This window comes from Polypterus senegalus, chromosome 8 (assembly GCF_016835505.1).
Source record: "Polypterus senegalus isolate Bchr_013 chromosome 8, ASM1683550v1, whole genome shotgun sequence".
NCBI lineage: Eukaryota > Metazoa > Chordata > Cladistia > Polypteriformes > Polypteridae > Polypterus > Polypterus senegalus.
Genome location: NC_053161.1, coordinates 110043664 through 110058729, shown reverse-complemented (window position 1 = coordinate 110058729; position 15066 = coordinate 110043664). Strand labels below are relative to the sequence as shown.

Below are 15066 nucleotides of genomic sequence, written 5' to 3'. Positions count from 1 at the left end.
TAGTTGTGGTTGAAGAGGCTCTCACCTCATTGTGTAAAGCGCTCTGCATAGCAAGAAAAGCACTACATAAATGTAAAGAATTATTAATTCTTAATTATTATTATAATTATGAAAGGAGATGCAGGCTTTGTCCATGCAGCAGTGCAATTAATGGGAGCTCCAAAGGAGCATCAAACAGCATATTACCAAAAGGGATGCCACTAATTTTACTCCAAATTATACCTGATCACCTGTAACAGAAATGTTGATTTTTAGGAGGACTTAAAGGCTAACATATGTTACATATCAAGAAATAATTGTTTATTACACTTTAAAATGAAACTTGATAGAATGTGTGAAGCAAACATACATCATGTTATAACATTTAAGTTGGCTGAAAACAATCCATCTGGTATTTTAATTCTGTAGGTTTCTGTCCAAAAATATAAGCATTTTTGCTTTTTCTGGTTTTATCAACGATCGCTTTAAGATAGCAATGAAAACTGTACTGAAAACATGTTTACATGACATACTTGCTGCACAGATAGATATGAAATTTCATTGAACTTCTGGGATGTGGGAAAGTGGCTTTTGTTCCCTCTCCACCATTCCACTGGGTTGTTATCTTAATCTACTAATAGTTTAGGTAGGTAACATTCTATTGCTACATTTGCTTTTTTTGCTATGCTGAGTTTGATGGTTGTTTTAGCCCTGCCAAAAAGATGTCCAAGAGTGTTTTTTATGTAGAGGTTCTACAAAAAGTTGTTCAGCCTTCTCTTTTCCTTCCTCTCTCACCTGTCAAAGATGCTGGGTGGTCATTTGCTTATTTTGCCAGAATTGTACCATCTTTCAAGCTGACCTTTTTTTTGCTCAGTACAAGATATATCAATATGCCACAATGCTAAATCACTCAGTTGATCAGTGTTACTGTGTAGATCACTTTTAATATTTTGTCAGATTTTAAGTGTAGTTGCTCCATGAGACCTCTTTAGGTACATTTGCAAATATTGTGAAAAACACTAACTGAAATTTCCACGGCACTCTGTTTGTCTATCTACATTAAACAACTCAGCTCTCACCAGACCAAATTCATTGAAAACTGGTACAATTATTCTTCATGAAAGTTGATCTAGCAACTTCCATTTACATTGAGAAATCTTGTATATACTGTGCTATATAATAGTTTGGAATTTCAAAACTTTCCACTGAAAAGCACTGGTGAATTTTCAGACTTGCTTTCCTTAAATCAGAGAAACATTCTGTACGATTTCAATTACAGATTAGTTTGCTGTCTCAGATTTACCTTAAGACAGATCTCTTAAACTTGTACATTTTCCTCTTTTACTAGTTAAACAGCCAATCCTGATGGCAAAACAGTGACAAACCTGCAGAACTGTGCATACAAAAGTGTCGTGCGTTGGATATGCTGTCTGTAGAATATGCTCCTAGGGTAATGAGGTAGCATGTGCAAACCTGTCGTCACAGCAACTCGCTTCTCCTACTCCTTAAAAAATTGAAGCAGGTAACTGAAATGATGTTTATAAGTGTAAAAAAAAGTATAAAAATGTAAGCAACCTAAGTTTTGCAGAAATGAATGAAAGTGGAAACAAACTTACTAACCATGGCTCAGGTTGCATTTTATACATACAGTGAATAAATATGTACTCTGATTTCCAATACAATAAAAGAAAAACTCTATGCTGCCCTGTCTGCAGATCATAATAAAACAATTTTTTTCTGACACTATAATTGATTGACGAAGCACCCCTATCATTGTCAGATGAAAAGACACAATTTTAGCTTGTGGCTTCAATTTCATAATTAAGAATTTTGATCTATAATTATCGATAGACACACCACAATCAGCAACTAACAACAGCACATCAACCAATGCAATTTTTTCCATCACTTAAGTTACAATCTGCTGTCTATGAGAGCTATTTCAGCCACCACAAGCATATTATTTTAATTACATGATATTGCAAAATGGTATTGTTATGAACTCTACTAATGCATTTAATTACATTCTACTATCTCTCTTTATTTGACTCACTGTAACAAACCTGTTTAATAAACAAAATTATAATAACTGATGTTTTGATAAAGTGAATAGAGAATTTAGCTCTGAAAATGTAAAAATGCTCCAGCTTCTAAAACTGCCTCTGAGCACACCTCAATGATATGCCATACATAATTGTTCTTTTTTTATTACTGCTGTTAGGTAGTATTTTTTAAAGTCAAAGTATTGCCATATTGATTACTTTTTAACCACAAATTTGTCCATTTTTTCTTCTCCATACAAAATGAGGTACACTTCAACACTTTATTACAGATATGCCCTATCCCTAAGCCCTTAATATAACCTTTCCTACCACTGTCTATAAGGATAATAATGCAAACGACTTAAAATACCCTTTCTGGAAAAACCTACAAGAAAGAAAGAAAGAGGTATCCCTGTTTCCAAAGAAAAATATAGGATACCAACTACAGTCTGCTTAATGCTCTCAATGGTTGTGTGAAGCTGTAACAACATTTTGGGAAACTTAATTTTGTTATTGTTGTTAAGAATGTGCATGAAAAATTAGACTAAAATAAAATGCAGAGGTGCAAATTACAAAATGCTTAAATTTAAAACTATTAAATAATGTTTCTATCTTTGGCAGTTGGAGTTGTTTCTTAATTTTATCAAATGGCTTTCAAATTCTTTAAGACTTCTACAAACATTTCACGTTATGTTTTATAAATCATACACTTCACCTTAATCTCCTTTTACTTTGCTATTTGACAATTACTCCAAGCATTCCTATGCACATAATATAATCAATGCCCCTGAGTAACAAATGTCAACATGTAAACACATTACATAGTTCTTCTTACAAGAAATGAAGATACATTTAGCAATTTGCATTTGAAAAAAGGTTCTGTGTACAGAAATAATGGCACTTAATTTACCACTTAGTGGAATGATCATGGGGATTGCATGGCACCCAATTTTTTTTTTTTTTTAAACTACAGCCTTATTTCAATTTGTGGCACCAGACATTAGTCATAAACAACAGTCAAAACCTACAAGATTTACAGTATTTAAAACTTCAGAACTGCACAATTTTTATAAATTTTGCGCTAAATGTATAAAAGTATATTCACCTGATTATTTTACATTGTGTTTAACACTAGAATTACCAGAGCCTACGAAAAAACTCGTAATTCTGTCCCACCTTAAATCGCTTCTTAAAATCGTTCACAGCTCTCCTCCAGCGTCTTTTGTCATCTAAATGTGCTGATAAAAATCAGGCTGCAAGCAGCCGGCTATTCCATCCCCCCACTGACTTAGAACATGCACAAACTTCTCCCAGCTCATGCCTTGATTGATTTTCTGGGAGTGAAGTGGAGTTTTTGAGTGGAAATAATAGATTGTTGTTTGGAACACACACATTTCATGTCTGTTCTGTTTCTACAGTAATCTGTGTAAACACATTGTTAAAACAGAAACGTTTCTTATATTCTACTAGTAGATGACAAAATGTAGGCATAAACTATATAATGTATGAAGCCTGAAGTATCAAAGAAATACTTTAACAAAAGATACAAATCTAAGACAACAATTGCGCTTTTATTCAAAAATATAACTGCAGAAACAAAAAGCCATCTTAACATGCGACATTGACACCCGTTTATTATGACTGCCTCCGTGGCGCAATAGAATCAGCTGCCAACTGGGAATCAAAAGGTCGCGAGTTCGATCCTGCACCACTCAGTTTTGAGAAGTAAACTGCTCTTAGTCTTACTATTTTAGAATAAAAAAATACATTTGATTTCAGTCTGTAATAGCCGGTGTAATTTATGATACTTGTAAAGGTTAGCTTTGGTTTTTTTTTTGTCAGTTTTATTATCTCAGCCACGTTCACGAGCCCAAACACACCCCACCCCCAGACAAAATCTAAAACTGCTGTTTTCACATAGACGTGCTGTAACAGAGATAAACTCAGCTCCCTTCTACATCGGAGCAAGAATGCACATACCATTGCTTGCATACTAAAGTGTCAGCAGGCACTTTTCGTGGCATTACACACATTTTTGAGCATGTTATAAAATGATTTCTTCAAAACGTCGAATGTTATTTATTTGGCACGGATATGTCTGCATGCACATTTTTGTGGCATTACACATGTATTTTTTGAGCATGTCTATGAAAATCCCTAGAAAATCAATCAAGGCATGAGCTGGGAGAAGTTTGTGTCAGTGGGGGGGATGGAATAGCCGGCTGCTTGCAGCCTGATTTTATCAGCACATTTAGATGACAAAAGACGCTGGTGGAGAGCTGTGAACGATTTTAAGAAGCGATTTAAGGTGGGGCGGATTTACAAGTTTTTTTGTAGGCTCTGGTAATTCCAGTGTTAAAACTTTGTGGTGTTTTGTAAACAAATGCAGCTCACATATGTACTAATTAACTGTAAATAAAATATATTATTCTAACATTTATCAAATCAACAAAACGTTTAGCAAATCATTTAGATTTCACACACTGTAGAGTGCAATAACTATAATAATAATAGTTATTACAATAATTGTTGAAAAATGATTAACAATTATGAAAATAATTCACTGAAGTTTATCTATTTACCTAACAGTAGAGCTGGCATTTGAATGTTCCACATTTCTTACTGAACTATTTAGAACAGTACACATTTGTTTAAAATAATATGCTATTAAAATAAAGTTTTGTGTTTTTTGTTTTCTTTAATTATTCAGCTTGCAAAATTCTAAACCTAATGATTCCATTTCATAAAATGAAGGGAAAAAAAATTATGGCCAACACCATATGAAACATTTCCGAAACCGCAACGACTACAGTAAATCAGAAAACCCTAGTAGTTTGTTTAGATATAACTTCACTGAGCTGCCATAGTTTCTGTCAGTATGTACAATACTGAAGGAGTAGTAAAATACCTGCAGTGAAACTATTCCAGTCTAGCAGTTTGTATGATCTTGTGTTACCCATAATTCCGACAAAGGCTGAGTTCAAAACAGCAAATTAGTTGATCAGTTAAAGGAGCAGAAAAGAAGAAATATACAACAAACAAGAGCACAACACTGGACAACAACAATCCACAGGAACTGGAAAGACACAGACAACAGAGTTAATCAGGAGTATATTAAGAAAAACAGAAAGGAGCATGCAGAAAAATATTTTGCATCAGATGCCTTGTTTTTAGCAGTAATATAATTACTTGATAAATCATGAAATTTCAATTTTTAATTTGGACTTTGCCACTTTTTATAAAAAATAATCGAAAATTACATAAGTGAGTCATGCAAATTGCAACAGCTTTTTAAAATATGAATATTTAACATTTAATACCGTTGTTTAAAAAGCTAAAAAAAGAGATTTGTTTTTATATTAATTCAACAACGTAAGTATATGTTGTACATGCAAAATGCATTTCCATAAAAACATATATTTAACACACAGATTAGACAGAAAATTATAAATCCTTGGCTTCTACAAGCTCTCCAATCATCATTATTGACTAGCTAGCTGGGAAGAATTTAAAAGGTAATCAAGTCATATCCATTTAATCTAACATACCATGGATTAAGAAAATAAAAATGCTTGCCAATCTGATGGGTTCAGAATTAACACATTTCACAACATAATAAAGACTTCACCTAGAAACAAATTCAATGAAAATAAACTGTCAGCTCAAAATGATCAATACGTAATCAAGAAAATCAAAAGTTTGCATAAATTAGTAATACTATAACCTCTATACTTAGAGTATTTCTTATGTCATCTATACATTTTTCATTAGCATTTTTACTGGTCAGAATTATGTAGAATGCTTAATAAAGCCAGTTATTTGTAAATTTCTGCAAAACCCATGTGCACATGCAAATTAAGGAACATTTAAAATAAAATTCTTCTACAATTTTCCCCAATATTTTCCAACAAGCAGAATATAATCTGCTTTCTTAAAGAAATTCACATAATTACCTACCAGGATTGTGAATGCGGTCCAGGAGCTTCACTGACCGTGCACTAACTACACCACCAGCATGGATTAGAAAACCCAGTGGAAAACTTGTTAAGGTGAAAAATGGAAATTCCTACAATAAATACATTAAAACAATTAAATACAGCCAGACTAGATGCTAAGAGATTAAAAACAACATAAAATGAAAACTTATATAATGTGCAAAAAGAAGGAAAGGGAGATACAGCTAGCCATTTCAAATTGGCAATTCAAGGTAAATGGGAAAATATGCATTTTTCTGCAAAATATTTGTTACAACAGAAAAAAATCAATTTATTCATCTTGATTTGTACATTAGTTAGCCATTTGCAGTGAGACATTAAGCTTTTTAGTCATTATGTTTAATATGTAAACTCCCTTCATGCAAGTTCAAAACAAAAAGAAAATCAGAGGATTTTATGCATTTTCCTTAATATCTGCTGCAATATAAGCACATTTCAGCATGTGATAAAAATATGAAGTTTTCACATTTTATTGTTATGCAGCACTGCATTACAGTGTACTGAAGTTGGCTTTTCTGACACTACCCAACAGAAAGAGACTCTTAAAGTGAAAAGAGATCTCTGCACAGTTATTTAAATTAATTACAAATATAAAACACAAAATAATTCACATATATACATATATTATAGTTGTGAACAGTAACGGGTGCCACCGAGCACCCAAACCCTAGACACACATGACCCAACACAACTCCGAGTGCAAATAAGGATTTTGTAATTCAAAATTACAAAAACAGCTAATATACAGCCTTTTAAGATCTCTCTCCTTTTTTCCTCCAAAAGAGTAGCCCACTTCCTCTAAACTCTGACTCGTTCATGTGTTGCAGCTAGCTCCTTTTTATGCTGGACCCGACAGCACTTCTGGTGATGTGACGTGGCCAGTTGAAAGCACTTTCGTGTCATAAGAAAGCTAGGGAGGTACTCCTCTGGCAGTGCCATCTTTCAACTGCCAAGGATATCTACAGGGCTGCACATCCACACTTCAGCTCCCATACAGCCCTACGGGTGTCCAAATTGAGACTCTATATGATGGTCACTACCCCCTAATACAGTGGGAGATGAACTGCTCCCTGCCATCCTCTTTTACCGATTCCTATCGCCTTCGGGCATCTAAATGAGGACGGGAATCAGAAGCTGTCCTGGATGGGTATTGCCTGCACTCAATCCATCCTTCTATTATGGCATCCCAGCCAGGTGAGGAATTCATCTTCATCCTGGACGGGATGCCTATCCATCCTTGGGGCATCCCCTGGCCAAAAATTCTGATCAAATGTTTTTAAAAAACTTGTAGAAAAATTAAATGGTAATCTTTATCTACTGTAAACCCTGCAAAATGAACACTGGGTTGTTAAAATGATGCACAGTGTCTTTAACAAGCCTATCAGGCAGTCTTCTGTATCATTTTTATATTTACCGTGCCCCTCCATCCATTCAACCCGAGGGGACACTCATTTCCACAGCTGAGCCTTTGATGTTGAAATGTGTGCCCCTGTGAACTGCTTGCAAAATGAACATTGTACAGCTAAAATTGTTCAAAATGTATTTTAAAAGACTGTAGGCAGTTTTCTACATCAATTTCATATGTAATGTTTCTCTGCATTCCATCCACTGGAGAAGATACTCATTTCCACAGATGAACCTTTGTCGTTGAAATGCTCTTCTGTTTACAAAATGAACACTGGACAGCTAAACCTAGTTAAAAAGGAAGTGTTTTGTCAGTTTTTCTCCACTGTTCCTTTTTGTCCTATCCACTGGAGAGGACACTTGTTTCTGCAGCTGGAGAAGAGCCAGAGAAATGTTTGCCCCTGTCCGATGATTACAAAATGAAATTTGACAGCTGAAATTCTTCAGAATGTATTTTAAAATGTTTTAGAAAGTCTTTAAATCTCTTTCATGTCTACTCTGGCCTTCAATCTCATCCACTGGGGGACAATCATTTCCATGACTGGAGCAGAGCTATAGAAATGCATACCCCCTACCAGCTGCTTGCATGATGAATACTGGAATATAAAATTGTCCAAAGATTATATAAATAGATTGATAATAGTCTTCTGTATCACTTTCATGTCTACTGTGCCCCTTCGTTTTTATATATTCAAGTAGATATTTCCTTGGCTAGGCCTTTGCCATAGAAATGAATGCCCTCTGTCTCCTGCTTTCAAAATGAACAATGGACAGCTAATGATTAAAAAAGTCTACGACTTACTACAGCTCATATGGAATACATACTAGCCCCAAAAGCAAGTGTGAGTTGAGAATGACTGGTGCAGAATTAGGCTGTTCGATACACAAACATCTTCTGCAGTGAAAACTCGCCATTGACTGGCCCACATTTACTGGGCACTTTGTTTTTCTGCACTTAGATCACATGGTACAGCTGTGCATCACCATATGGAACACTTGGCTGCAAGCTCAAAAACCACTGACATCAAAGGGAAAGCAAAGCACATTGCAAATAAAATGCAGAGATTGCCTTTTGTGGCATTTTGTCACTTTCTCCATGACTTGTTTGAGGAAGTGTTAATCTACAGAAGAACAAGCTGTACCAGCAATTATTAATAGTTTTGTTTTCACAATCAAAGGAATGTCAGACAGACCATTAACACTAGAATCCCTGAAGCATACAAAAAATGTTGTATTCCCGGGCCAGCTCAAATTCCCTCGCACCTCCTCATCAGGGTGTTTAGTTTTGCAAATGTGTAGATCAGCACCGGCATCAGGCAGCCTGCTATCCCATCCCCCACCGGCGCAGCTTTAGTCACACACCAAATTCTCCCAGCTCAAATCTGTTTATCTGGGTGTGAGGTGCCTTGAATTGTATATGGTAAATAATATATTGTTATTTGGAACACATAAATTTCATGTCTACAACGATCTGTGTAAATGTAGGATGACAGGAAATCAGAGACAAGAAATGTTGAACACATAGCTAAAATAGAACTTTTTTTCATGTTATAGTACTAAAGACAAAATTTTGACATGAAGTATATAATGTGTGAAGACTGAAGTCCAAATATAAAATAAACACTTTTTGAAAAGATACAGATATAACAAAACAAGTGTGGCTTTTTTCAAGAATTTAACCAAAGTAAAAGAAATTGGGATAGGGTACGACACACACAACCACATATACGTCTACTTGGTTTGTGTAGAGGTAAGAACTGCTGTCTACAAGTCAAGAGGTGGCAGGTTAAATTCCGGGTCTTTCATGCACTGAACTGTTTTGAGTAGTGAGTGGCTATAATTACTATTATAAAAGTAGTGAGAAGTCAAGTAAAATTACACCTTTTCTTGGCTAACTAGAAAAGATTACAATATGCAAGCTTTCCAGGCAACTGGTGTTCCTTCTTCAGGTAAGATCTTGCTTGAAGAAGGGGCCCGAGTTGCCTCGAAAGCTTGCATATTGTAATCTTTTTCAATTAGCCAATGAAAGGTGTCGATTTACTTGACTTCTCACTATATTCATAACGGCTAACATGGTACAACACCCTAATACTATTATAATAAAATAAAAACATATATTGATTTATTTGAGTCTGCAACAGCTGGAGGAAATTTATGGTACTCGTAAAAGTTAGTGTTTTGTTTCATTATTCACTTTTATTCTCTCAGTCATGTTCACGCTCCCCCTAACCTGACACTGTTAGTTTTCAAATAAAGACGTGCTATAACTGAAGTGGACTCAGATGAGGATAAGGGTTCTACATCGGAGAAAGAGAACAAAAGCCCTCCCCGCAAAAAAGTCCACTCACACATAAGAACAACAAAGCTGCACCAGGCATAAAGGCATAAGAAAGAGTGTACCATTTGGAGGCAACAAGAGATCGGGTGTCATCGTGCCAGCGAATCTGCCACACGCATGTCTTTCAACGAAACAGCAAGGCTTACAGAGCTCACCAAGGTATCATGCAAAGTCCTTTTTGTAATTATGTTTTGTGATGGTCTTTATACAAAAAACATTTATATGTTACCTATATAAAAGGCAGATCGAATGTTATTTATCTTGATTTATTTACTTATCTTCCTACAGGGTAAAGTCACAAGTTGACTGCAGAGTTTCCTGTGTTTGATTGACACAGGCATGCTGGCAAAGTACACGTGCAATGCCATTCCTTATTCAGGAAAAGATTCCAGTCGTCATACGGGAGAAAGAGTTTCCAACACTAAGGTCATAAAGCTGACGGAGCCATTTCTGGACAATAGCAGAGCCATAACAACAGTTGCGTAAATTGCGACAGGAGCTTCCACCTGCAGCTAAAGTCACTTCAGTATGCGAGCGACTCTTCACGCTAGTGTTTGGATTTGGACGGTGTATGTGCCCAAAAAAAGAAGTCTGAGTGCATTCTCATACCATTGCTCGCGTACTGAAGTGTCAGCATGAACTTTCGTGGCATTACACTTGTATTTTGTCAGCATGCCCATGTCCATCAAACACAGGAAACTCTACAGTCTACTTGTGACTTTGCGCTGTAGGAAGAGAAGTAAATAAATCAAGGTCGTTTTTATATAAGTAACATATAAATGCTTTTCATATAAAGACCATCACAAAACATAATCACAAACAGGACTTTGCATAATACCTTGGCGAGCTCTGTAAGCCCTGCTTTTTCTTTGAAGGACATGCATGTGGCACATTGACTGGCAGGATGACGTTTGACCTGTTGCTGCATCCAAACGATACCATCTTTCACCTTTACGCCTGGTGCAGCTGTGTTGTTCTTATATGTGAGTGGACATTTATTGCAGGGAGAGCTTCAGTTCTTTCTCTGATGTAGAACCCTCATCCTCATCTGAGCTCACCTCTGGTATAGCATGTCTTTAAGTGAAAACAGCAGTGTCAGATCAAGGGGAGCATGAATGTAGCTGAGAGAATAAAACTGAATAAAAAAAAATTTACACCGGCTGTTACAGACTCAAATCAAATGTATGTTTTTATTCTATAACAGAAACAACAAGAGAAGCTACTACTTAAAACGGTGACACTAGGTATTGAACCGACGACCTCTTGATTGCAAGTCAGCAGTTCTTACCGCTGCACCATCAAAGCTATCGTGTCAGCGACGTACCCTAACCCTGTTTCTTTTTCTACAGTTATATTCTTCAATAAAAGCGCACTTATTTTGATATATTTATACTTTCTGTAAAAGTGTTTACAGTGATCCCACGCTATATCGTGCTTCGACTTTTGTGGCTTCACTCCATCGCGGATTTTAAATGTAAGCATGTCTAAATATATATCACGGATTTTCTGCTGGTTCGCGGATTTCTGCGGAAAATGGGTCTTTTAATATATGGTACACGCTTCCTCAGTTTGTTTGCCCAGTTGTTTTCATACAAGGGATGCTATTGCCGGATGGCTGAGAAGCTACCCAATCAGAGCAAGTATTACATATTAAATAAAACTCCTCAATGATATACGATATGCTTCCTGCGTGGTGCTTCGCACATTTCAAAGCTCTAACAGCCCGTATTGATTTTTGATTGTTTGCTTTTCTCTGCCTCTCTCTCTGACAGTCTCTGCGCCTGACGGAGGGGGTGTGAGCAGAGGGGCTGTTTGCACAGAGGCTGTTTGCTTAGAAGATATGGACGCTCCTCTAAAAAATGCTGAAAAGACTACCTTCACATTGATCCCTTCATTGCAGCGGCTTTATCACGGTGCTTCGTTTACTTAAAAGCCCAACAGCCCTATTGATTTTTGTTTACTTTTCTCTCTCTCTGATATTCTCTGCTCCTGATGGCACTCCTTTGAAGAGGAAGATATGTTTGCATTCTTTTAATCGTGAGAAAGAACTGTCAACTCTGTCTTGTCATGGAGCACAGTTTAAACTTTTGACTAAAGGGTGTTACTTCATGTCTAGAGGGCTCTAATAATGTTAAAAAACGTATTTAGAAAGTCGTAAACAGGTTTTCTATGCTCTAACTGTGAAAATATTTATTAATAAAGATTTATAAATAAAGAATCCTACTTCGTGGAAATTCATTTATCTGTCTGGAGCAGATTAACCGCGATAAACAAGGGTTTATTGTATGACTGTGCGGAGAATATTTATAAACAGTGTGGGAGAGTTTCTAAGGGCTTAAAATATATAAAAATAACCATACAAACATATGGTTTATACTTCGCGGATTTTCACTTTCGTTCTGGAATGCAACCCTCGCGATCGAGGAGGGATTACTGTATTCGATATTTGGACTTCAGTCACACATTATACAAATCATGTCTACATTTTGTCAATTATTACTAAAATATGAAAAACATTTCTTCTTTAGTTGTGTTCAACAATTTATGCCTTGCATTTCATCCTACATTTACACAGATCATTGTAGACACGGAACACACATGAAATGCATGTATTCAAAATAATGATATACTGTATTATTTACCCTATTACAACTTTAGGCACGTCACATGCAGATAAGGAGCCTTGGCTTGAGCTGGGAAAACTTTTTGCCCGAGTTGAGCTCCGTCGAGGGGGGGTGGGAGTAGCAGGCTGCTTGCTGCTTGTGCTGATCAACACATTTACAAATCAAAAGACACTGATGGAGAGGTGCAAAGTGATTTAAGGTAGGCTTGGATTACGAGTTTTTTCGTATGTTTCAGGGATTCTAGCGTTAAAAGGGAACTACATTAGAATCTGTACATCATAGTCTCCACTTCTTAAGTTTAAAATATTTGTCACGTCAACATACATTATAATACCAGCTCAGAGATATTAATTATTATACGCGCGAATCGTCATTTAGCTGGTTTGGCTGCAGTTCCCGACTTCATCACATTTGCCCTCAAGAGATCTCATCATTTATAAGCAAATATTCCAAAATCTGAAAATATCCAGGCATTTAAGATTATAGATACATAACCTTCATTATAGGTCCAAAACTAGAACACTACAGGTAGACCCCAAGTTACGGACATCCGACCTACGACTTACGAATAAGGCCACGGCTGTGCCGCATGCGCCTCAGTAACTGCTGCTCCGTCATCTTTGGCCTGGGGATGCTGCAAGAGGTGGGTGGAGGGGGGCGATTTCTCTGCTTTGCTCAGTGTAGTGTCCCTCGGGCGGCTCTTGGCGGTTAGCGGTGACCCGTGGTCCATAGTCACCGGGGACACAGCTATTGCTCATGTGCAGGACGATGGTTCACTGCCCGACAACTACGCCGTTGCAGCTACTGCTCCTGACTGGACGCAGGCTGGATGGAGTGGAGGGGGGCATTCCACTGCCCGCCCAGCACACACGGCTGGTAATCCTGCAAGCGCTGACCCGGATGTGGCTGAATGGAGGCCATTGAGGATGACCGGGCCGGCGGGGGTAGCATTGTAGTCTGCCTCGGATGGCTGCCTGTTGAACTGGGGTTGGGCAATTCACTACCCGCCTTTGGCCGCACCGTGTTCGTTCTCGGTGGGTGGACGCTGCAGGCAGTATACTGTAGTGGAGGTGACTATGTTGTGGGCGAGTGATGATTCCCCCCTCGCCGCCCCAAGTCATTCTCAATAGCAAGCGTGCTTGTACTGTTACACATATAGCAGGAAGTTGTCTTTCATCAGTACACTAGACGTGTTGACAGCTGCCTTCCTGCTGTGATAGAGTGGACAGTGCTGTGCAGAACAGCTCATCTTAACCTTTTGTCTTCACCCTTCAAGAATGTCTCTGAAACACAAATCTGATGCAAGTGCTGGTAATATAGTAAAGAAGAGAAAAACCATCACCATTGAAAATAAAGCAGAAATAATAAAAAGGTTAGCGAGGGGTGAAACTCCATCATTCATTCATTGGCAGAGCACTTGGTTACAGTCGGTCAACAATTGCATTTATTAAAATAATGTACCTGTTCCAACTTACATACAAATTCAACTTCAACCTACAATCCCTATCTCGTACGGAACCCGGGGACTGCCTGTATATCCCAAATTCTGATGTCCAATGAACAAACTTTCAATAATGTCTTTATGATACACAACAGTGGTTAAATCAACACACCTCAACAGAATTACATGATATAAGCCCATATTATTTTAATGTTATAGCATTATGTACTATAATCTGCTCAAAAAATTAAAGGAACACTTTGAAAACACATCAGATCTCAATAGGAAAAAAATCATGCTAGATATATATACTGATATGGACTGAGCAATGTGTTAGGAATGAAAGGATGCCACATCGTTTAATGGAAATGAAAATTATCCACCTACAGAAGGATGAATTCAAAGACACCCCAAAAATCGAAGTGAAAAAATGATGCGGCAGGCTAGTCCATTTTGGCAAAATTTCATTGTAGCAACTCAAAATCATACTCAGTAATTTGTATGGCCCCCACATGCTTGTATGCATGCCTGACAAAGTCGGGGCATGGTCCTAGTGAAACGACGGATGGTGTCCTGGGGAATCTCCTCCCAGATCTGGACCAGGGCATCACTGAGCTTCTGGACAGTCTGAGGTGCAACCTGGCGGTGTTGGATGGACCGAAACATAATGTCCAGGAGGTGTTCTATTGGATTTAAGTCAGGCGAGTGTGGGGGCCAGTCAATGGTATCAATTCCTTCATCCTCCAGGAACTGTCTGCATACTCTCACAACATGAAGCCAGGCATTGTCGTGCACCAGGAGGAACTCAGGATCCACTGCACCAGCATAGGGTTTGACAATGGGTTCAAGGATTTCATCCAGATACCTAATGGCAGTCAAGGTGCCGTTGTCTAGCCTGTAGAGATCTGTGCATCCCTCCATGGATATGACTCCCCAGACTGACCCACCTCCAAACTGGTCATGCTGAATGATGGTACAGGCAGCATAACGTTAATTCACGGCTTCTCCAGACCGTAACGTCTGCCACGTGTTCAGGGTGAACCTGCTCTCATCTGTGAAAAGCACAGGGCTCCAGTGGTGGACCTGCCAATTCTGGTATTCTATGGCAAATGCCAATCGAACTCCACAAGGTCGGGCAGTGAGCACAGGGCTCACTAGAGGACGTTGGGCCCTCATGGGTTAGAGTAACTGCCTGTCTCCTGGAATCTTCTTCATGCCCTTGAGACTGTGCTGGGAGACACAG

The 15066-nt window shown here is 37.9% G+C and overlaps 1 protein-coding gene across 12 annotated transcripts in view; it reads right to left on the bottom strand.

Moving 5' to 3' along the window:
- The window catches only part of c2cd5 (C2 calcium dependent domain containing 5), a 182365-nt gene that overhangs the window by 131535 nt on the left and 35764 nt on the right, over positions 1 to 15066 (bottom strand). For 8 of the 12 annotated variants that reach the window (XM_039761597.1, XM_039761593.1, XM_039761594.1 and 5 more), the window contains 2 exons: positions 5979 to 6087; positions 4930 to 4995 (listed from right to left, as the gene is read on the bottom strand). In XM_039761597.1, the coding sequence (XP_039617531.1) occupies positions 4930 to 4995; positions 5979 to 6087 (175 nt within the window). The remainder of the gene's footprint in view (positions 1 to 4929; positions 4996 to 5978; positions 6088 to 15066) is intronic. The other 4 variants (XM_039761596.1, XM_039761587.1, XM_039761591.1 and 1 more) reach the window with 1 other exon arrangement.